This window comes from Crocuta crocuta, unplaced genomic scaffold (genome assembly GCF_008692635.1).
Source record: "Crocuta crocuta isolate KB4526 unplaced genomic scaffold, BGI_CrCroc_1.0 scaffold83, whole genome shotgun sequence".
NCBI classification, from domain to species: Eukaryota; Metazoa; Chordata; class Mammalia; order Carnivora; family Hyaenidae; genus Crocuta; species Crocuta crocuta.
In genome coordinates this window covers 6,215,358-6,240,387 of record NW_027529638.1, presented here as the reverse complement: position 1 = coordinate 6,240,387, position 25,030 = coordinate 6,215,358, and the positions used below count along the sequence as shown (strand labels likewise).

At 34.8% G+C, this 25,030-nt stretch overlaps 1 protein-coding gene and 1 pseudogene across 3 annotated transcripts in view; one reads left to right on the top strand and one right to left on the bottom strand.

Moving 5' to 3' along the window:
- The window catches only part of LOC144230131 (large ribosomal subunit protein eL8-like), a 21,384-nt pseudogene extending 19,211 nt beyond the window's left edge, over positions 1 to 2,173 (bottom strand).
- STPG2 (sperm tail PG-rich repeat containing 2) overlaps positions 1 to 25,030 on the top strand; it is a 506,065-nt gene that overhangs the window by 478,679 nt on the left and 2,356 nt on the right. For all 3 annotated transcript variants that reach the window (XM_077762315.1, XM_077762314.1, XM_077762317.1), the window contains one exon: positions 18,347 to 18,495. In XM_077762315.1, the coding sequence (XP_077618441.1) occupies positions 18,347 to 18,495 (149 nt within the window). The remainder of the gene's footprint in view (positions 1 to 18,346; positions 18,496 to 25,030) is intronic.

Genomic DNA, 25,030 nt, shown 5'->3' with positions numbered 1-25,030 from the left:
TTAAAAAAAAAAAAAAAAAAAAAAAGCCCACAAAAACTAAAAAACAAAACCCAAAATGTTTTGCAAAAATATTTTATACATTACTTTCTTAGAGTCTTATCAACATTTAGCTAGATATAGTGGCTTTACTTTTAGTTTACATGTTTATATAAGACATTAAGGACAAGCTGTTAAAGTAGAATTTAATCATGAGATTAATGTTTAAGAGAATTCATAGAATAATCATTTACATATGCGATGCCTCTTTTTCCTATCACCTTACTTTCTTCTTTTAGAGAGAACATAATGCCTATTATCTGTCATCCACAGTCTTCCAAATGCCTTACCATGCAGAGAATCTATTTGTACTAGAGTACACAAAGTTCTAGCTTTAAAAAAATTGCAACACAGTTTCAATAACAGCATCAGCCATATTCTTCTTTGACCCATGGGATGTCTTTTATTTAGTATAGAGTTCTTGGCAGTGTTCCTTGATCACAATCTGATTATTTTGTGTCTATTCTGAGTTTACATTTATCTCCTGACCTAGACACCAAAACAGCCTAGATTTTTTAACCTATTTATCAGTTTTTTTTCATTTTTTTCCTCCAATTAAATTGTTTTAAATGTTTATTTGTTTTGAGAGAGAGAGAGAGAGAGACAGAGTGAGTGTGAGTAGGGGAGGGGCAGAAAGAGAGGGAGAGCGATAGTCCCAAGCAGGCTCCATGCTGTCAGTGCTGAGCCCGACTTGGAGCTTCGTCTCATGAACCCATGACATCATGACCGGAGCCGAAATCAAGAGTTGGAAGCCTAACCAACTGAGCCACCCAGGCAGCCCCTTCTAATTCCATTCTTAATATAATCAATTAACAGACTGGTTTCCTTTCAATAGATTTTAAATATCACTTTATTAATAATATGTGAGATTTATATGAGTACTATATGTATGTAAAATGAATTCTTACTGCCATTATACATGTGATTTATTTTAAAGTCGAAAACGTCTGTTAGTGAATCACCTATCTAGTGAATCTGTTCTATTTTCATCATTAGTGAACTAATGATGATACTTTTGGAATTTTTTTCTATATGAAAAAGAAGAATATTTGGTTATAGTAATATGTAACTATGTGTATGCTTTTATACAACTTAAAGTATTTTATATTCTTTTAATCATATACTTTTTATCATATAATTTTAAAATGAAAAATTTCTTTTATAGTTGCCGTTAAAACTAAAAATGATTATATGCGAAGAGTTTGAATATTTTCAGTGATTCTCACTTATAATTTCCATCTGTAATAATGTCAAAGCACTGTCTGGTTAAGGCTTTCCCATAAGATGGGGTTAAATTCAGTGGCTATGCAATTCTTATGACCTTTTTCAGTTACTGGAGATAACTTAGTCATTTTCCATTTCTCAGCTATAATATTTCTTTTGAATGTTGTGAACTTTTAAAAAATGTCACTAAAATGTTAACTATTTTTTTTCTTCACACATTTGTGGGTTTTGACTATACCAGCATGGGTGCTAAAAAGTCTATTGCAAATATCTTTAACAAACTCTATAACTACTTCTCAACTTATAAGGTAATCCTATTTCACACTTGAATGCATGATTTATGGCATTCAATAATCTATGATCTAGTCTTCTGAAAGGACATGAGAAAAGATCACCGGTTTCCTTTTTTATTCAAGCAGCTCACTTTCATTCTAACATTTTTACTATGGTGTTTATATACTTTTTGGATGATTTTTTAAACTCTAGGAGGGTGTGAAAAATATAGCCATAAAAGCAGTGGAAGAACCCTACAAAAGACAAATGTGATAGACTTATCCATCTCAAAGGTAAAAACTTTTGTATGAAAAGTAAACAAACAGACTTAGGATCTTCAAAAAGAAGTAGAAAAATATTATCATCAAATACCACAGATACTAGCAGATATGGAAACTTTTACTCTGTGCCCAGCTGTCTTCCAAGAACTGGCTCCTTCCCATCAGTGGAAAAAGAAATCAGGGCTTTATTTCCATTCATAAAAGTATTAAGAAGCAGTGCTTAGTTCTAAATCTAGAAAGTATGGTTTCAGAGAACATGCTTTTAACCTTTCCACTAAGAGTTAAAAGAAATATAAAAGTATTTCCATTACGTGTGAAGGAGCACTAAAACACAACCCAAAATCATACCGCTCTCGCATCTTGACTATTTTTAATTAACTGCTCTTAAAAAAATGGCAAATACAAGAAAACCACTCTTTCCTTTCTTATAAAAGCAGGAGATGAAATTCTAATGTGAAAGATGTTCCTCCTATACCAAAAGGAAAGTAACATTCTTATCATCAAGGACAAGAAGTTGAGACTAAAAGAATACTATAGAAACAGACCTTGTTAAAATAATTCTTACCCTCCTTTAGCCTCTCCATATATTTTAGTTACTTTTTTGCAATTGTCTCTCTGTTCCACCTAATGTAAAAGCCTGTAGGTTTCTCCAGTTCGGGGAGGGGGCCTCTTCACTTCTTATGATAGCCCCCATGTCATGCAAAACTTGTATTAAATAAATGTATATGGCTTTCCTCTATTAATCTGTCTTAGGTAAACTTAATTCTAAGGCCTAGCTGAAAGAAACTACAATTAGGTAAAGGTAAACTTTAGGCTTCCCTATACTAGTAATCAAAGCAAAATCACTAAAAGAACTAGATGACGCTACAATTAGCAAAAATTTTTGTTCAGAAAAATACACAATAATAGAAGTATATGATGAGGAAGATAGCAGTATGAATCAGGCCTCAAAAAGCTCAAAATATGGTTCCCTCCGGCTCAGTAAGTTTATGTCTAATCATCTATTTTAAAAGTGAAAAACTGAAAGCACTATCAATTACATATTGACCTAGCCACAGTGGCATATTATGCAGCCCCTAAAATATGTTTTTGAAAGGTTTCAATAGCCTTGGGGAAATCCTTGCATTGTATATAGTCAGTGTAACCATTGCTATGTAACACAAAAACAAGCAAGCAGCAGTAGCACAATAAATCCAAAAGGAATGCATAGCATGATGATTAGGAAACAAAGCAGATATTTCAAACTAAACTAATGGTGGTGAGTCCCAGCTTCTATCAATTATTTACTCAGAATGGCTGTATAAGCTCATGAAAGTTTCAAGCCCAGAGATAGGCTCTCCAACTTTGGGACTGGAGGTGGGGATGGCTGAGTATTTAATAGGAGAAATATAAATCATAGGCCTCCCATAAACTATAGGTGTGGGCTCACTTTTCATTAACTTTTGGTATAATAATAAATAGATATAAATAATTATTTTTAAACTTTGCATCTTGTAAACCCTAAAATCCTGTAAAAGCAACCACAAGACTTTTCTGTAGGATTATTTTCAGTTTTGAACAGATTTTTCTTCCTTAACTTCTGAAAAATTAGTTAACAGTAAAACATCACAAACCTCTATAAGGGAGAATAAACATATCTAAACAGCAGGAGAATTACCAAACTCAAGAATATATGATAAAGCAATCTGATAGAGACTATCAAATACACATGAATAATATGATTTAATAAAAATAAAGATGAAAAATCTGGGAAGCACACAGACACAAAGATTTTAAAAATACCCATGGATTTCTGGTTTCGGCTCTAATACATGTAGCGCATGTTTACCATCGCTCCTGTCTTCAAGAAGAGGCTGAACAAAGTGAAAACCAGGCTTTACTTAGATCCATCTGAAAACTGGAGTTGCCGGGACAACGTCCACTCTGATATCTAAAGGGATGGGCACATCCAGAGAGATACAGGAACTAAGATTTACTAACCTGGAACAGAAGCCACTGTAGCCATAAACTGGTGGGAATGCTTAAATGGTAGGTGCAACAAATTGCTGGAGGCGGAGAGTGCACTAGCCTGAAAATGAAAGTTCTGTGGGATGCAAGCTTAATGGGGTGCCACACTTTCATGGGCTTTCTCTCCAATTACTTCACCACCTTATTCTTCTTGTGAGGATCTTAGAAAGATTCCTTTAGAAATCTAGTAAGGAGGGGCACCTGGGTGGCTTAGTTGGTCCTATTGAGCTCAGGTCATGATTTCCTGGTTCATGGGTTTGAGCCCACATCAGCCTCTGTGCTGACAGCTTAGAGCCTGGAGCCTACTTGTGTGTGTGTGTGTGTGTGTGTGTGTGTGTGTGTGTGTGTGTGTGTGTGTCTGCCCCTCCCCTGCTCGTACTCTGCTTCTGTCTCTCTCAAAAATAAATAAAATATTTAAAAAAAAAGAAATCTAGTAAGGAGAGTAACCATTGAGAAACAAGCCCAGAGCTTTTTCCACAGTAAAAGTTCTACTCACCAGGGAAAGGTCCTTGCCTGATGCAATTATAAAACATTATCACAGCTGAAGAAAAATGAGGCACAGAAAAATATAGTTGACTTTTTTAAATAAAGGGTGCATGTGTTAAGAAGGCTATAGTTATTATAGAGTTATAGAATGGACATAAACATGACCTTTTATGACTATTAATATATGCCTATGTTATAATGCATTTATTCCTTGCAATTATTCTCTGAAATAATTCTATTCATCCACTATTTATTACCACTATTATGTAGTAATGCATACCAGGCACAGTGGGCAGGGCAAATAAACATGTAAAAATATGCCCAATATTATTTGTTATTAGGGAAATGCAAATTAAGACAGCAGTAAGATACCACTATACACCTATTAAAATGACTGAAATTTAAACACTGGCAATGCATATTCCTGGGGAGGATCTAGAGCAACATGGACACAAACAGAATTTACTCCTGGTGGGAATACAGAATGGTACAAAGTAGCACTTTGGAAGATTATTTGACAGTTCCTTATAAAGCTAAACCTTGTCTTACCATACAGTCCAGAAATCATGCTCCTAGGTATTTACTCAGCTGATCTGAAACCAATGTCTATGCAAAAACCTGCACACAAATGTTTAAAGCAGTTTTATGTATGAATGCCAAATTGTTAAAGAAACCAAGATGTCATTCAATAGGTGAATGAAAAAACAAATTGATACATCTACATAATTGAAAAATATTTATCAGAGAAAGGAGTGAGCTGTGAAGTCACACAAAGTCATGGCTATTAAATATAATATGATATTCTAAATAAGATTCTAGTATAGAAAAAGTATATTTAGGTGAAAATTAAGGAAAACTGAATAAACATGGTCTTAGTAGATAATAATGCATCAATATTGGTTCATTAATGATAACAAATATATTAATGTAAGATAATAGCAATAGGGAGAAGTAGATGTGGTGTATGTGGGAACTGTTTGTGTTATCTTTGGCAACTTTTCTGTAAACCTAAAATTTCCTTTAAATAAAGTGTTTATGAAACATCAATAAAGTTTCTGGAATGTATATGTACACATATACATAAATTCATTTAAATCAAAAATTGTAATGGCTAGACACAATTGAGGAATGAAGGGAGTAATGAATAGATATGAGGAATCAGAATATAATTCAGAGAGATGATGGAAAATATTTTTTAAAACTTCTTGAAAACATGGAGAATATTCCAGAAAAACAACAGTAGCAAGAATAAAATATGAGAATTGTAATTTACCACATTTAAAAACAGAAAAAGGTGAAAAAACATGTGAACATGTTAATAGACTGAGAAAAAGCTGGATACCATTTGTGTGCATTTATCGTAAACACTCTCAATAAATTGAGATAAAAGTAAACTTCCATAATCCAATAAAGAATTTTTTTTAAAAGCCATACTTACTGCTGAGCTATTGAAAGCTCTTCATCCATGATAGGGAATGACTCAAGTGGACTAGTAAAGGAGACTTTCCCTCTATCCTCTGATATTCTTGCTGGAGCCTGTGAATTAAACTGACAAAAGACAGATTGATAGGAGAAAAAGCATATACATTTTATTTGTTGTTAATATTTCTATGTGACATGGGGGGGGTATTCATGGAAGGAAATGAATACTCCAAAGAAAGGATTCTTATATATCATTTTAACAAAGAGGGATAAATCATGAAGATATGACAAGACGAAAGAAAAAGGGGTTTGGGCTAGGTGCAGTAAATTGTGGGAAAGTGACTGGAAAATATATTGAGAAAACTAATGGAGGATAAGGTTATTTTAGTAAGGTTTGTTTGTACAGATTCATTTCTGTCACTGATAATAAGGATATTCCTCTCTTCCTGGTACAGGGAGGACACCTTTCTCATGGGAAATTTATAACCTGATTTTAGGTAAAAAGGAGAAATGCAGTGAGCCCTTCCCGCATCTGCTATTCCTAACCAATATGCCAAAGTGACATATTTTAGGGTCGTATGTTCTGATTCCCTATTTATAGCCAGTGTTATAACCAATGCTATTTGGCCTACTACTGGAATTCTTAGTCAATACAATAAGGGGCAGAATAAAAAAGAAATTAAGAGTACAAATATTAGAAAGAAGAAATAAAATTGCAACCATTTGCAGATAACATGCATTTGAAAAGTCCAAAATGTCTACAGATAAGCCACATTAATAAATAAATAATTTAGCAAAGTTAATGAACCAAAATAAATTATATTATAGATATCAGCAACAGATGGTCACAATTTCAGTGACATCAGAAATTATAGGGTACATGGGGCGCCTGGGTGGCTTAGTCGGTTAAGCATCCGACTTTCGCTTAGGTCATGATCTCGCGGTTCGTGGGTTCGAGCCCCGCGTCGGGCTCTGTGCTGACTGCCAGCTCAGAGCCTGGAGCCTGTTTCAGTCTGTGACTCCCTCTCTCTCTGACCCTCCCCTGCTCATGCTGTCTCTCTCTCTCTCTTAGAAATAAATAAAAAAAATATTAAAAAAAATATATAGGGTACATGAAATAAAGACTTGAAACATATATAAAAATATAAAAAATCTAATGAAAGATAAGCAAGATCTCTAAACAGATAACTATAAAAATTATTGAGAAAAATTAGGAATGAATCAAATAAATTGAAACATATGTTTGCAAAGTGGAAGTCTAAGTATTTTGAGTCAGTTTTCTCCCAATTGATCTTTAAAGTTAATGTAATCCCAATAAAAAATCTCAGCAGTTTGTGTGTGGAAACTGACATGCTGATTTGAAAATTCACATGGAAATTGATAGCCAAAGCAATGAGGAATAAGAATGTAGCTAGAAGATATACATACCAAATATCAGGTTTGGTACAAAAATTTTACCTACAAAAGCTACTGTAGGTAAAATAGTGTAGGAAATAAAGAGACAAATGTAAGAAAAGACACATCTTACAAATAGACTCCTCTTTATGATAATGTAGTACAGTGGGAAAAGTCAGTCTTATCAGTAAACAATGCTCATTCAACTGGCTTCTCATGCAGGGAATCTTGACTGCTATCTTCCATCACATATCAGATCTATTTCAGAGGTATTATAAATCTAAGAAAAGATTCTAGAAAAGAAGATATAGGACTATCTTCATGAGCTTGAGCTAGTCAAATACTTCTTTGCCAAGACTTATAAATGGTAACTAATAACAGAAAGTGATAAACTGGATAAAATTAACATTTAGAAATTATTTCGATTGAAAGATAACACTAAAAGAATGAAAACACATGTCACAGAAAAGAGTGAAGATACTTGTAACACATACATCTGGAAACAAACTTCTACACATCCACACATGAAAAAGAGGTGGATACCTTGATTTAAAATGGACAGAAGACTTGAAACAGAGACATTAAAATTTTTAAACCTTTTTATTTATTTTGAGAGACAAAGCAGGAAGGGGAGAGAACAGAGAGAGAGAGACACAGAATCTGAAACAGGCTCCAGGCTCTGAGCTGTCAGCACAGAGCCCCATGAGGGGCTTGAACCCATGAACTGTGAGATTATGACCTGAGCCAAAGTCCAACACTTAACCAACTGAGCTTCCCAGGTGCCCTGATTAACCACATTTTTAAAAAGAGAGGACGGGGCGCCTGAGTGGCTCAGTTGGTTAAGCGGCTGACTTTGGCTCAGGACATGATCTCACAGTTCGTGAGTTCAAGCCGCACGTCGGGCTCTGTGCTGACAGCTCAGAGCCTGGAACCTGCTTTTAATTCTGTGTCTCCCTCTCCCTCTGACCCTCCCCTCCTCACACTCTGTGTTTCTCAAAAAATAAATAAATAAATAAATAAACATAAAATAAAATAAAATGATTTAAAAAAGAGAGGATATCCAAATGGTCATAAATATATGAACAAGTATTCCATTTCATCATAAGTGATAACCAAATTGATTACAACACTATACTTCTTCATTCCCATTAGCATGGATAAGGTTGGGGAAACAAGGTAATCAGATCTTGGAAAAGATGTGGTAAATGGAAAATGAAACTCATATACTTTGGAAACTCTTTGGTAGATTCTGTAAAACTTAAAGTACAGATAGTTTATGATCCAGCAGTTACTCTTCTAGGTATATAACTAACAGAAATGTATACATATGTGTACCAAGTGACATGTATGATGATGGGTCGCAGCACTATATATAATTGCTAAAATCTGGAAACAACTTATAAATGGCCATCAGAAATAGAAATGGATTAAATACATTGTGGTATACTGACAAAATAGAATGCAAAAGAGAATCAGAATGAATGTCATACACAACCACCTTAATCCATATCATAAGCATAATGTTGAAGGAATGAAGCCAGACACAGAAGGGGATCCTCTATGTGATTCCGTTTATGTAAAGTTTAGAATCAGGCAAAGATGATCTTATAACGGTCTTAGAAGTCAGGATACTTGTGACCGGCAGACTCCATGGTGGATATGGGGATCTGTGACAGGGCAGGGGCGTATATGAGCCTTCTGAAAGACTGGGAATGTTTTATTTCTTGATCTGGGTGCTGTTTAAACACCCAGAAGAATTGAATATTCATTATATTATACTTATTGTGCATTTTTCTCCAGGCTTTAATAAACATTTACTTAAACGTGTAGAGAATATTTAAGGTTAAACACATGTCTAATATGAATTTCAGGAAAAAAGGAAATAAAGAAAATGGAGAAGAGATACCCAAATAATCTTACCTGAGAATTTTCCAGAAGTGGATGAGGACCTGAAGTCCTCAGAATTTTAAAACAAACAGAAAGTAAACCTCTCAGGTTTTCGTGTCAGGCACAGTTGTAAGTAGTACAGAACAAGACAGACAAAAACTACTTCTACTAAGTCAGATAAGAAATAAAGCAAGGTACAAAATAAAATATATAATATTAAGTTTAATAAGTAGAAAAGGCAGAGAGAGAGAGGCTATGAAGTATTGGGTTTGGGAGCAACGTTGAAATCCTAAATGGGGTTCCTTACTTACTCAAGGTAGAGACATCAGAGGTATAGATGCAGGGAGGTGGGTAGATGTGGTTGTGCGGTTGACAAAAGAGGAAAAAATAATACTTCCTTCTACAAATACTGTAGGTAATTTTCTGGGGTAAGTGTGTAATCCAGTTACCTGTCACCCGACCGTGAAGTGCTTTGGCATGGTGTTAAGTACTGACGAGGTAGAATGACTATGTATGTCAGCTGCTAACATATATCATCCGTACTCTCCCTCTCTCTTTTTCTGACTCATTGTCGTTCTCCCTCTTCTCCTCTCTTCCATCCCTTTATTCCTTCCTATATACTTAGTAAATGAAACTTGCTTTATTCTTTAAATAGTGTTGCTTTAATCTTCATTCTCTAATTATTTGAAAGAAAAAATATCAAAGGACCGTGCTATTTAACAAGACCAACAGGCAATAGAAATCACAAACTTCTCTCCAGTACTTACAAGGGGTGGATGGAGTCAATTCAAACAGACTTGAGTGAACTCTGGTTAGGAGGACCCAATGAGCCCAATAATATAGATTTTTACAAATCTCTAGGAGAAAGATAAATCTGAGCCTGTCTAACATGAAAGCTGATACTGTGAAAAAGAGGTATCCTTTGAAGCACATGGTGTGAGATTGAATAGCGGACAGAGGACTCCTGATTGCAGGGGAGGAGGAATTATAACCTGGATATTAGCAAAAGGACAGTTGAACACTGGGAGTCATAGAAAAGAGAGTATGTTTTGAGTTTGAATTTTGTTTCAACATTTATTTTGAAAAAAATCCAACTCCAAATATCAATTGTTGGCATATGGTATCATTTGTGTTCTCTCTCTCTTTTTATCTATCTCTCTGTCTCTGTCTCTCTCTTACACACTCACTCTCACACATGTATATCCACACTTATTTCTACATTATTATTATTGTTTTGAAGTTACATATTATGTAACCTTTTGAACTTACCAGTTATCACAATATTTTACCTTTAAATACTTCAGCACATATCTTCTGACAACAAAGATATTCTCCTATGTAACAATAAAACAATGATCAAATCCTGCAAATTTTACATCTATAATGGCAATACCATTATCTATAATACAGTCCTTATTCTAATTTTGCTACATCCAGGATCATCTGTTGTCTTTAATAACAGATTAAATAAACAGTGCTTGTTTAGTCTCCTTTAATCTAAACTAGTTCCTCAGTCTTTCAGGACATTGACCTTTTCGAAGCTATGATTCAGTAGACTTAATTTCAACACTTGCTTCTTTATTCTAAGTGCATACCTATAATCACTATTATAGAAGTTATCAGCTCATTGTCATCTCATCCCCCTCTGACAGGAAACAATGTAACACACTTTGTGTTTTTAATATCCCACTGTGGCTTGACATTAGGCACCCCAGAAAAAATACAACAGTTGCTATCCTACCAAATGTAAGAATAAAAACACTCCTTGTGACTAAAATGTCCTAAACAATGTGTTTTACTTCACATAATGAATAGATACCATATTATTTATAATTTCATGAAAACTATGACAAATTAGAATGGAGCCATTTTAACTTTTATTTCATTATGAGTTTGAGAAAGAAAACACAGCTTTTAACATTGTATTGACTTTACCTCAATTGTAATTCAAATTTCAAATGTATTCATCATAATTCCCATGAAATGACATATATAAGTTGTTCTTTAGTTCAGATTAATTTTAAATCAGCTTTGCAAACCATAGAACACAGAATATAAAAGTCTAAGTGGACATTACTTGACTCTTTGCTGTGGAGGAGTAGTTTCAGATACTTTTGTATTCTGAAAGCCACAGTCTGAACATGGTTTCAATGCAGATCAAATACACTTAAGAGCCATCTCATATTCATGCTATCTTCAGGTGGAAAATGCTTGGAATACTAAATAACTGTTTTCATTTCTATAAAGCAAGGATGGCAGTCTTTGTATTTCTCTCGCTTGCCTAGGATTCAAGAGAAAGCAAGCTGTTAATTAGAAGATGTTATGCACAGTTAAGAACATATGATTATGTGCTTCATTCTTTCACCCAACAGTGTAATGATTGTGAAAGTTTAGCTCTTCGATCATTGTCACCTCTTCAGCCTGGTTATTTGAGCCATTAAATTTTGTTTCTCTCTAGCTTCCTGTTAACATCACCCCATTTCTCAAATGTCATAGTTTAAGATTTAATGTTTAATTTAGAGTCTAGCTTTTTAGTCTTTTCGAGACCTAATTTGTCTCTCTTCGTGTACTTCTTTATCATTTTCTTCTGCAACTTATTTGCAGTATTAGTGATTTTTAACCATTTATTTTACATTTCATACCATCCTCAGTGGTAATAACATATAGATGTATTCTTGAACAATTTACCATAAATGTCTTATTTTTTTTAACCTATATTAAAGAGATGAGATGAGATTACATTTACAAATGTTTGACAACTTAGAGTTTAGAATGGAAATATATAGGACATGGCAACATTTGAATTTAATAAAAAGTTTCCATCCAAACATTTGTCAAATAGCATGCAAGTATACCTCTATTTTAATCATTATGGCTATTTGAATTGTTTAATTTATAACAGGGCAAGCTTATTATTGTTATTATTAAAACTTTACCAATCTATTCTTTCTTGTCTACTCTTCCAGATGAATTTCAGAATCACTCCACATATTTTAATAGACTTTTTTTAGAGCAGTGTTCTGTTCATAGCAAAATCAAGTGGAAAATGCAGAGAGGTCCCATATACTCCCTGCCCCACCCCAGCCTCCCTCACTATCAACATCTTGCAGCACAGGATGACTTTTATTACAATTAGCGAACCTATGCTGACACATCATTATCACCCAAAGTTCATAGTTCACATTATGGTTCACTTTTGTTGCTGTAAACTGTATGGGTTTGGACAAGTGTTAATAACATGTATTTACCATCATGGTATCACACAGAATGGTTTCGCTGCTCTAAAAATTCCTTTGTATTCTACTTATTCATCCCTACTTCCCACTAATCCCTGGTAACCAGTTATCTTTTTACTGTCTCCATAGTCTTGTGATTCCAGAATGTCATATAGTTGGAGTTACACATTATGTAGTTTTTTAAGCTCAGCTTCTGTCAGCTAGAATGCATTTAAGGTTCCTTCATTGCTTTTCATGGCTTGATAATTGATTCTTCTTAACACCAAATAATATCCCATTGTCTCGATGTACCACAGTTTATTCATTCACCTACTGGAGGATATTTTTGTTGTTTCCAAGTTTTGACAATTATATACAAAGCTGCTATAAACATCTGTGTGCAAGTCTTTTGTAGACAGAACTTTTCAACTCATTTGGGTAAATACCAAGGAATGTAGACTGTATGGCAAGAGTATGTTTAGTTTTGTGTGAACCACCAACTCTCTCCCAAGGTGGCAATACAGTTTTACATTCTGATCAGTAATGAGTGAGTTCCAGTGGCACCGCATGCTTACCAACATTTGGTGATGTCAGTGGTTTGAATTTTGGCCATCTGCATAGGTATGTAATGGCATCTTGTTTTAATTTACATTTCCCTAGTGACAAATGGTGTTGAACGTCTTTCACATGCTTATATACCATCTGTCCATTTTCCTTGCTGAGATGTCTGTTCAGATCTTTTGCCCATTTTTAAATCAGATTGTTCAGTATCAAGAGCTCATCATATGTTTTGGATGATAGTTCTTTATCACATATGTCTTTTGCAAATCCTCCCAATCTGTGGTTTGTCTTCTCATTTTCTGGACAGTATCTTTGACAGAGTAGAATTTTTTTTTTAAATTTTTAATTCAAGCTTGTTTATCAATTATTTCTTTCATGGGTCATGCTTTTGGTGTTGTATCTGAACAGTTACTGCCAAACTCAAGGTCAACTAGATATTTTCCCCTATATTATCCTCTAGGAATTTTATATTTTTGCATTTTACATTTAGGTCTATGATCCATTTTTAGTTCATTTTTTGTGAAGGGTATAAAGTCTGTGTTTAGATTTATTTTTGAGCACTTGAATATCCACTTGGTCCAGCACTATTTATTGAAAAGGTAGTCTTGGCTCAATTGTATTGTCTTGGCTCCTTTGTCAAAGATCAGTTGACTGTATTTGTGTGGATTTTTTTCTGAGCTCTTTATTTTGTTCCATTTATCTCTTTATCTCCTCTTTCATCAATATCACATTATCTTAATTATTGTAGCTTTATAGGAACTCTTGATGTTGGATAGTGCACATATTTTTTGATAGTGAATGGCAGCCNGGAGAGTGAATGGCAGCCATATTTTAGAAGCATATATTTAACTTCATAAAATGACCATGGCAGCATTCTATCTTTTTCCTATATTGAGAGTAATTTACAAAACATTATCAGAAGTTCTTTCTAGAAATTTAAAGACTTTATTGGCATTCTCATATAAAACAATACAATAAAAATCATCTCAGATACTAATTTGTAAAGAGTCAGAATACTTTCCTAAAAATAAAATCCTAGGCCTGATATAACTTATCTTTTCTTCTATTTATTCTAATTCTCCACTTTAAAAACAACATTTAAACATTTAAGTTTGCATGAGCCCATAATGTGAAGATATGATATTTCATATCTTTATATTTATGATAGTCATTTACTTTTTAAAAGTCTGATTATTCCAATTTATTCCAGTACCAATAACGTTTGAGTACATCCTTTTCCTGTTGACTTCAAATGCTAATTTTACCATATGCTAAATGCCTATGTTTATTTTAAGCCTAGCAAGCTACTTTCCCACTGAATTTACACCTGTTTTTGGGCTTGAGCCACATTGTTTCAAATATATAGATTTATGTTATTTTATAATATCTGCTACCATACCACCTCTCTAAATCTTTTTTAGGTGGAGTTTCAATTTTGGGGTCCAGAAACCTTTGGGGAAAGGTATAGAAAGTATAATTAGAATTTCATTTATTCCATCCGCTCTAAAGCCTCCACTCTACTTCTACCCCAAATTCAGGCATAGTAATATATTTTCTTCTGTCTGACTTCTAAAGCCAGAAATAAAATTGGCCATGCTCATTTCTAAGTTTGTTCTATGTACTGTGCTAGGAGGGAAACTTGGGGCCTCTCAAAACTGTATGGATTCCAGTATTTCATTCCCAACAATATCATACAACTTCTTCATTTCTAGATCAAAAATGACAAAATGCTGAATGTCAGCATTTTTTCTTGGGATTTTGCTGAAGATGGGAGATAGGAGGCTTAAATCAGCAGCCCTTTAAATCCCCCTTCAGTCTATTCCCATCACTATTATATCTATCAGTAATTCTTTCATCGGATATATGTCCCATCTCTGTTTTTCAATATTCACACATGGTTTTCTGTAATCATATATTTCCTTAGTCATTTCCATGAGAATATGAGTAAGAGGAACATTTGAAGCCACTTATAGAGAAAAGCAAACAAAAAGATATCAGATGGGAGTTTCCCTCAATTACATTTTAGATAATTTATAAATTTATATATGTTTGTATGTATCTTTTAATCCTTTTCAACTATTACAATAGAAGATTATTCCTTTTTTTCCATCTAGTACCATACTTCCATGCATCTTAGGCTATGGATTTTATTGCTGCTATATTTTCTGAAACATGTCACCATCCATCTCATTCTCTGCTATGGGATGATTTCCATTGTCTTTAAAATACGTTCAAATCTCTTCTGTTAAATATATACAAATCAATATTTCCAGAACCTTTATTTTCCCTTAGCTATTTCTTTCTCTTTCCTATTTCTGAAGTTATTTCTTTTTTTTAATTTTTTTAAATTTTTTTTTCTGAAGTTATTTCTTGAAAAAACTGTTCCTTAATGCTGTACTTCCTTACTTCTCTTCTCAATTTCCTCCAATCTAGCTTATAACCACTTTAGTTTACCTCAACTAAGTTAATCACTATGCTTCTTTTCTCTCAATATGAAGAACATTTGTCAGTCTACTTATTATTAGGCTTCTTAGCAGGATTGAAATCTCAGTACATTCTCTTGTGTGCCCTTCCCTTCACTTCCCTGACACACTACTGTCTGATGTTACTCCAATTGCCCCACTTGCTCCATTTCCCTATCTTTAATAGACTCCTTCCTCATGCATGCAATGAATTTGGGAGTTCTTAATGGCTTGACCCTGGATCCTTCTCTTGTGCCATATTCTCTCAATAGTCAATTTGTACATCACCTGGACATTTTCATCTTTAACCCATTCTTCTCTGAGCATCAGACTTGTACACTCTTCCCTGCTTCTGGAAGGTAATTTAATCGGAAAGCCTTTTGCTGAGTAATTCTTATTTTAAAAGATAAATAAAAATAAATAATTCCCATTGGAATTAGTGAAACAATATTATTTCAATAATTAGATAAATATACATATGATACTCAATATCTGTATAATAAGAACATTGATGCAAAATGTAGTAATGAATAACTTTTCCAAAAAGCAAATCAGAAAATCATCTCTCATCCTCTTTTTAGTAAACTTCAATGGTCTCTCATTACTTGTAGTGCAAAGACTAAAATTCTTAATGTGGCCTACTTACCTCTACCTCATCACCTTACACAATGCCTCTCTTCCTCTATGCCATTCCAAGCCCATTAGTCTTCTTCCAGTGATTAGAACATGCTATAGGTCTTTGCTTATGTTGGTCTCTGAGCCTGGACTACCTCCCTCCATCTTCCTCTTCATCATAGCCTAACTAGTGTCTGTCCTTCCTTCAGATTTCTGTTCAATCATCACTTCCTTAATGAAGCTCTGATTGCCTTTTCTTTACTTCCTATTTGTCTCTGTGTAGCTTTTCTTGAGCGTTCTTATCACTATTTTTTACATTTATATTATTGACCATTCGATCATTAGTAGTAGATTTCTCAAGGCCTGGACTTTTGTCTTGTTTGTCTTCTTAGTTGTTATCATTAGGCCCTAGTACAGTGCCTGGCATGTTGTAGCCACTTGATATTTACTTGTGGAATGAATGAAAGAAAGGAGGGATAAGTGGAATTTCCCATTTTCCTTTTTTAAATCATGAAACATTCGGATTATGACTGTAATTCTATGAATGTTGATTCATCATTCTTTTGTATTATTTTCTAAAATATTTATATTTTCTTTAATTTAATAGTTATTTAAAATACTGTTTAAAAATTTTTGAATGATTGGCATTTATACCTCCGCTTTATTTAGTTCTAATTTTATTATATTTTTTCCTGAAATTTATTTAGTGTTTTACATTGTAAATAAATACTAGTGCTTTTCCCTTATGGTTATATTCATATTAATGTTATTTTCCTTATGCTGCATTGTATTTATTGGAAATGTATAAATATATTTCTGTTTGCTAATTCTTTTATATGAGGACATCTATGAAAAATTTATATTTTCTGACAGCAAGGTGTGGGGATTTCCAGACTCTGTTCTCTGTTTTTTGATCATGAAAATAATCTTCCTTTTAATTTTGTACTGCTGGAGTAATATATCCCAGTGAATACTCAGTGTTTTGCAGACCACTAGACTGAGGGCTATTTTTACCTGCTCTGTTTCACAATTCTTTAGCTATAAGAATAAAAATTTATTTTTATGTAACTTGATGTAAATATTCACTTTTGGGGAGACACTATACAAGATAATGATAATAATAATAATACTTGAAACGTATATAATGTTTTGGTATGGCAGGATTGATAGGTTTTAACCCTATTAACTCTTTTAATTCTCAAAACAATACTCCAAAATAGTTACTATTTTATCATCCTTATTGTTTAAATGTGCAAAACAAAGCACAGGGAGAGAGGTTAAGTTACTTAAAGACACACAGAAAGCAGATAGCAAAGATGGGGTTCCAACCAAAAGCTCATGCTTTTAACCACTAAGTGTATTGCTTCTCTAGAATAAAGATTACTTTACATACTTTAATTCAATTAATATACCCAGAAAGTAGGTATCAGGTGGATGACATTAACTCCTTTTGAAAATGAGGAAACTGAAGTTCAGAGAGGGGAAATAGCCTTCCAAAGGTCACAGACATTTGAAGTGTCCATGTTCAAAAATGCACTGAGTTCTAGTAATCATCCTTCTACATGAAGCTGACTCTAAACCTGTAACTCTCATCCTGTCACATGCAGACAAGGAAGACTGTAAATCTGAGAATGCAGTATTCTCAACAATTTGTACAGAACTACTCATCTCAATTCCAACTTCTTTATGTAACCTACTGTACCGTGTTCTTGGAGAGAAGGGCATGAGAACAAACAAAAGTTGAATGTCAATAGCACTATGTTAGAACTGGTACCTACTTTATAGGAGTCACTTCAATAAATATGGGATGAATGAATATTCTATAATTTTGTTTTTCAGTGATCTTTTTGCAAAAGACTTAGTAGACATCCCTCACAGGAAATGAAAATCAGACACTATTTCTTGATTTATTTTGGTTATTAGATTTTTGCTTTGTTTAGATTTTTGCTCAGTGTTTCACTGGTAAGTAATTGGTGAATGTAAAATGGACTTTATCTTGTTACTGCATGTTCAGAGTACAAAAGATAGTTTGGGGCAGATGATATGCATTTAATCAATATTTGTTGAAATGATAACTGTTAAGAGAAGGTACATATTACCTTCAGGGGTAGAAGGTAATTAAATTTATTTTGAGAATAAAGATTATTTGATATTAATATATACAAAAACCTATATATTTCCTTTAAAAACATGGTTCAAGATTTCACAAAAGATTTTGGTCTCACTCAAATATGTGTACCCTTTGGCAAAACTATTAATCATGCTTTAGTTAAACTGATGACTAGTAATTATTTTTTACTTTAAAGCACGTTTGTAGATTTTAATCTTAGGAATCTAAATGTGTATGGTATTAATAAATAGTATTGATAAACTGTAAGTTATTTATAATAATGAGTTCCATATAGGGTTATAAAAAATAATATTTCAAAGTTTATGAATAATATAATTAAAATATGCTATTCTTTTCTTTGAATATCTGTAGCTCAGTCCATTTTTAAAACATTCTGTTTTGAAGAAGACATTCAATGTCACCCTACCAAAACCCTCACTGATCAAGAGAGAAAACACTTTGACTACAGGACAAAAAGACAAACAAAAATGCCCAGGAAGCAAAGTAAAATCTTCTAAATGGTAAGTGTGCTTATCTCAGTGAATCATGGTTTTGCTACATTTTTACAATCCATAAGTTATCTTTCATAGGAATCTCTGAGACAAATATTTTTTTTTGTCTTTGAAGCAATGCATTTGTATCCCTATTCTAAAGATTGGTTATGTTTATAACCCCAGGGAGTAATTAACATATTTTAGTAGAGGCCACTCTGTATGCTGCAGAAATTAGTGTTATTCTGATCAGGAATAGCCATCATATATTCATCAAGAAAGTCTACTCTTGATTTGTCTTTAATGCTAAGATAAAAGAGATAACTTTAAAAGGTGANCATTGGGGTATATATGCTCCTATGCATCAGCACTCCTGTGTCCGTTGGATAAATTCCTAGCAGTGCATTTGCTGGGTCATAGGGGAGTTCTAGTGTTAGTTTTCTGAGGAAGCTCCACACTGTTTTCCAGAGGGGCTGCACCAGTTTGCATTCCCACCAACAGTGTAGGAGGGTGCCCGTTTCTCCACATCCTCACCAGCATCTAGAGTCTCCTGATTTGTTCATTTTAGCCACTCTGAGCAGCGTGAGGTGGTATCTCAGTGTGGTTTTGATTTGTATTTCCCTGATGATAAGGGACACTGAGCATCGTTTCATATGTCTGTTGGCTATCTGGATGTTCTCTTTGGAGAAGTGTCTGTTCATGCCTTCTTCCCATTTCTTCACTGGATTATTTTTCACGTGTGGAGTTTGGTGAGTTCCTTATAGATTTTGGATAGCCCTTTATCTGATATATCATTTGCAACTATCTTTTCCCATTCCGTCTGTTGCCTATTAGTTTTAATTATTTTTTCCCTTGCTGTGCAAAAGCATTTTATCTTGATGAGGTCCCAGTAGTTCATTTTTTCTTTTGATTCCCTTGCCTTTGAGGTGTGTCAAGTAAGAAATTGCTGCAGTTAAGGTCAAGGAGGTGGTTCCTGCTTTCTCCTCTAGGGTTTTGATAGTTTCCCAGCTCACATTCAGGTCCTTTATCCATTTTGAGTTTATTTTTGTGAATGGTGTAAGACAGTGATCCAGTTTTATTCTTTGGCATGTTGCTACTCAGTTCTCCAAGCACCATCTGTTAAAGAGACTGTCTCTTTTCCATCAGATACTCTTTCCCGCTTTGTCAAAGATGAATTGGCCATACATTTATGGGTCCAATTCTGAGTTCTCTATTCTATTCCATTGACGNTTCATCAAAGATATTGGCCTGTAGTTCTCTTTTTTGCTGGGTCTCTGGCTTGGGAATCAAAGTGATGCTGACTTTGTAGAATGAGTCTGAAAGTTTTCCTTCGATTTCTATTTTCTTGGAATAGCTTGAGAAGATGTCTGGTAGAATACCCCTNTGTTTTTTTTTTTTTTTTTGGATTCTATATTCTTTATTTCTGCCCTAATTTTTATTATTTCTCTTCTTCTGCTAGGTTTAGAGTGCTCTTGTTGCTCTCCTTCTAGTTCCTATAGGTATGCTATTAAATTTTGTATTTGTGCTTTTTCTAGTTTCTTGAAATGTTCCTGGAGTGCAATGTACTTTCCTCTTAGGACTGCCTTTGCTGCATCCCAAAGAGTTTGGATAGTTGTATTTTCATTTGTTTCCATATAGTTTTTTAATTTCTTCTCTAATCTCCTAATTGGCCATTCGTTCTTTAGTAGGGTGTTCTTTAACCTCCATGTTTTTTGGAGGTTTTCCAGACTTTTTCCTGTGATTAGTTTCAAGTTTCATAGCATTGTATGAAGAGGTGCATGGTATGATCTCGATTCTTTTATATTTTTTGAGCACTGCTTTATGACCCAGTATGTGATCTATTTTGGAGAATGTGCCATGCGCACTTGAGAAGAAAGTGAATTCCGTGACCTCTGGATGTTGAGTTCTAGATATATCTGTCAAATCCATCTGGTCCAATGTGACATTCAAGTCCATTGCTTCTTTAGTGATTTTCTGTCTAGTTGATCTATCCATTGCTGTAAATGAAGTATTAATGTCCCCTGCTATTAGCACATTCTTATCCATAAGATTGTTTCTGTTTGTGATTAACTGTTTTATGTATTTGGGTGCCTCTATATTCGGTGCATAGACATTTATAATTGTTACCTCTTCCTGATGGATGGACCCTGTACTTAATATATAGTGCCTTTCTTCATCTCTTGTTACTGCCTTTACTTTGAAGTCCGGTTTGTCTGATATGAGTATGGCTACTTCAGCTTTCTTTAGACTTCCAGTAGCATGATAGATATTTCTCCATCCCCTTACTTTCATCTGAAGTTTTCCTCAGGTCTAAAATGAGTCTCATATAGACAGAAAATAGATGGTTTTTGTTTTTTTATCCATTCTGCTACCCTATAGCTTTTGATTGGAGCATTTAGCCCAATCATTTACATTGAGTGTTATTATTGAACAATATGGGTTTAGACTCATTGTGTTCTTTGTAGGATTCATGCTTGTGGTGGTGTCTCTGGTACCTTGTGTTTCTTGCAACATTTCCCTCATAGAGGCCCCCTTAGGATTTCTTGCAGGGCTGGTTTAGTGTTGATGAATTCTTTTTTTTTTTTTTTAACGTTTTATTTTATTTTTGAGACAGAGAGAGACAGAGCACGAACGGGGGAGGGGCAGAGGGAGAGGGAGACACAGAATCAGAAACTGGATCCAGGCTCTGAGCTGTCCGCACAGAGCCCAATGCGGGGCTCGAACCCACGGACCATGAGATCATGTCCTGAGCCGAAGTTGGATGCTTAACTGACTGAGCCACTCAGGCACCCCTAGGGTTGATGAATTCTTTCAATTTTTATTTATTTGTGAAGATTTTTATCTCTCCTTCTATTCTGAGTGACAGGCTTGCTGGATAGAGGATTCTTGGCTGCATATTTTTTTTGTTCATCACATTGAAAATTTTCTGCCATTCCTTCCTGGCCTGCCAAGTTACAGTAGATAGGTCTGTAACTAATAGGTCTAATAGGTCTCCCTTGTGTATGTTAGGGCCCTTTTATCCCTAGATGCTTTCAGAATTCTCTCTTTGTCCTTACATTTTGCCAGTTTCACCATGATATGTAGTGCAGAAGATCGATTCAAGTTACATCTGAGGGGAGTTCTCTGTACCTCTTGGATTTCAATGTCTGTTTCCTTCCCCAGATTGTGGAGGTTCTCTGCTATAATTTGTTCAAGAACTCCTTCAGCGCCTTTCCCTCTCTCTTCCTCTTCTGGAATTCCTATGATTTGGATATTGCTCCATTTGATTGTATCACTCAGCTCTCGAACTCTCCTTTCGTGTTCCTGGATCAGTTTATCTCTCTTTCTAGGCTTCCTCTTTTTCTATAATTGTGTCTTCTAATTCACCTATTCCCCTCTCTGCCTCTTCAATCCGTGCATTGGATGCCTCCATTTTATTATGCATCTCATTTATCACAGTTTTTAATTCATCACAACTGTTTTTAAGCTCCAGTCTTTGTAGCAATAGCTTCTCTGATGTCTTCCGTGCCTTTTTCAAGCCCAGCAATTAATTTTATGACTATTGTTCTAAATTCTTGTTCAGTTATGTTACTTATATCTGTTTTGAGCAGTTCCTTAGATGTCATTTCTTCCTGGAATTTTTTAGAGGAGATTTCTTGCATCTCGTCATTTTGGCTAGCTTTCTGTCTCTTGTTAGTTTTAAAAGCTTGTTATGCACTCTGCACCTGAGAGTACTGCTGTATTAAAGAAGGCTCATTGACTGTGTAGGGCCTGTCCGTTCAGGAAGTGAAGTGTTCTTTTAATTTTGTCTCTTGTTGTCTCTTGTTGTTTGATTATTTTATTTCCCTACTTTTAATGGTATTTGGGACTCTCCACCATGTGTACTTTGGCTTGTTTCTTGAGGTAGCCCTGGAAGAGAAAACAGACAAACACACAGGGAACAAAGACACACAAATGCACAGACAAATCTAACAAACGAGCAAATAGAAAGGGAAAAAGTAAAAGAAAATAAGAGAAAGAAGAAAAAAAAAACCCAAAAGACAAGGGACAGTCTAAAAGTATAAAACCAGAATTCCCAGCTACAAATAGAGAGCAGGGTGTATGCAGTGCTGATGGAAAGAGCATATACACAGAGAGAAATGTCAGGGCCAGGAGAAGGCAAAATTGGGCAGTGACTAGGCAGAGAGACTAAGAGGCTTAATTCAGAGAGAGAAAGAGGAGAATATGGTAGGAGGCTAGGAGAAAGAAACAAGGATAGTGTAACTCAGAGAAACGGTACAGTCTGATTACTCCAGAGAGAGAGAGATAGAAAGGTAGTGGTGGAGGTGTAGAATATACATCTAGAGAATGGATTAAATGTGACTGTTTAAGCAAACTAATGACAGAGTGCCCAGTCCAGCAGAGGGGAGAGATACGAGTGAGACAAGGGGAAAATATATCTGAATAGAAAGAATTGATCCTGAATTAATCGTGACAGTGCATCCATGTTGGTCTTGCCTCTGGCTTCGGTAAATAAAAAAAAAACAAAAAACCAAAAAAACCCAACTCTCTAGCGGGGATGGGTGTGGTTTGGTGTAGGCAAGTCTTAGCCTCCACTGCATTCCCACCGGTCGCTCCCTGAGGTCCTACCTTGGTAGTTGTGAGGAGCAAAATGGCAGCATCCCAGTCCCCTCTGGAACCAAGCACCACAAATCGCTTCCTTGGGTCTGACCTCCCTGTGCCATGGGTGCAGCCAAGTTGGGCCGTGTTCTATGTCCCAAACCCTCTCTCCTTTCCAGGTCCCAGTCCAAGTGCTTTATTGATACCACAAGAAACACAGTACCATAGGTCGGCTGCTTCCCCACCACCGGTGGTTGAGCCGGAAGGGCAGGGGAGCAGTTTCTCCTGATGCCGCCTGGGACAGAGGACACTCAATTCAAAGTCAGTACCCTAGCTAGAAGTGAAAACAGTCTCCGTCCGAGCTGAAGTTTTTCTCTTCTCCAGGGACAATTCTATGAGCAATTTCAGCCACTCTTTCTTTTCCCCTCAACTTACTGCAGCTCCCCGTGAGGGGGTCTTCCTCAGCTCCCTCCATGTCTCCAGTCCTGGCCTGTTTTTATGTTCCCCAGTTCGCACTCATGCACTTATGAGGTTGCCTTCCCAGTGTACTCTGTCTCTTTCTCTTCCCAAACTCTTCCAGCTCAGTGTTCTATGGCTTCAGGCCTTCTCTGTTTGAGAGATGGGGGCGAGTGAAATGCACAGCGCTCACTACTTCTCCGCCATCTTGCTGAGTGAAATGTCTAACCTATCTTTTCAAACAAAGAAATCTAAAAAATAATGTCATGCCCTACTCACTTATTGTGAGGTCACATCTCAGTGAAACATTTAGGCTTTTTCAAACAAATTGTAGAACAAGCAAGCTTGGACTAAGAATATTCCTATGTAAACAGTCAATAGATATGAATTGGTATGATAATGACCAATAGTGGTTTAGACTTTGTACTGTTTGCACGTGCATGTGTGTGTTGTGTGTGTGTGTGTGTGTGTGTGTTATAAAGTAGGCCTGTGCTTGAATAATTTGATGTTGCTATATTCCAGACAAAGATTGCTTTTTATTTCAGTACCCATACCACAAAATGGTATTGTATCTCAGGAACCTATGGAGATTATATTAATTTCTAGGGAATTCTAAACAAAAAATGTACTTATTAAAATAATAAAATATAGAGTTTAATATCTGATATATTGTTGGACTACTTATTGGAGCAGTAGACTAAATTAACTAGATGCCATCAGAGTCTATTCTTGCAGCCTAGATGTCTGCCATGCATTATGGAAGCCACTAGTCAAATGTGACTATTGAGCATTTACAGTGTGACTGTTTCAAATTGATATATGCTGTAAGTCTAAAATGCACACTGGATTTTGAAGACTTAGTTTGAAAAAAAAAAAAAGGAGGTATAATAAATCTGATTAATAATATTTTTTAAATGTAATACATTTGAAGTGATAATATTTCAGATATACTGGGCTAAATAAAATACACTATTATGATTATTTTCATATTTTTATTTTTACATTTTAATGTGGTCATAGGCTCATATTATATTTCTATTGGACAAGTCTAGTCTAGGATATCCATATTTTGAAGTAGTGATTTCATCAGTAAATTATATTGGAAAACAATGTCTACAATGTTTTATTTTCAATTCATTTCACATGTTATACCGTCAATTCTATTATACATTTTGTTATGATGGAGCAATAGCCATTAACTACTCATGGTCACCATCAGTTATTAATATGTAGTAATTCTTTAAAATGCAAAGCTATGAAAGCTGTTTCATGTCATTTGAAACTATTGCCTTGACTTTTGTGCCATAATTTTCAATTTTATATCCAGTTTTTTGAGCCCATAAGAGGTTGTTGATGTCATTTCTCAGATCATATTTAGTTAGATTTACCCATATATTTATCTGTTCCATTGTTTATTCTTCTTTCTGGCATTTCTGTGCTCCTCTTTGGGGTTCTTATTCTTCTTTATGAATTTCTTTTCATATGTATATTCATGCAAGTTTACTGTTGATGAGTTATCTCTTTTTTTGTT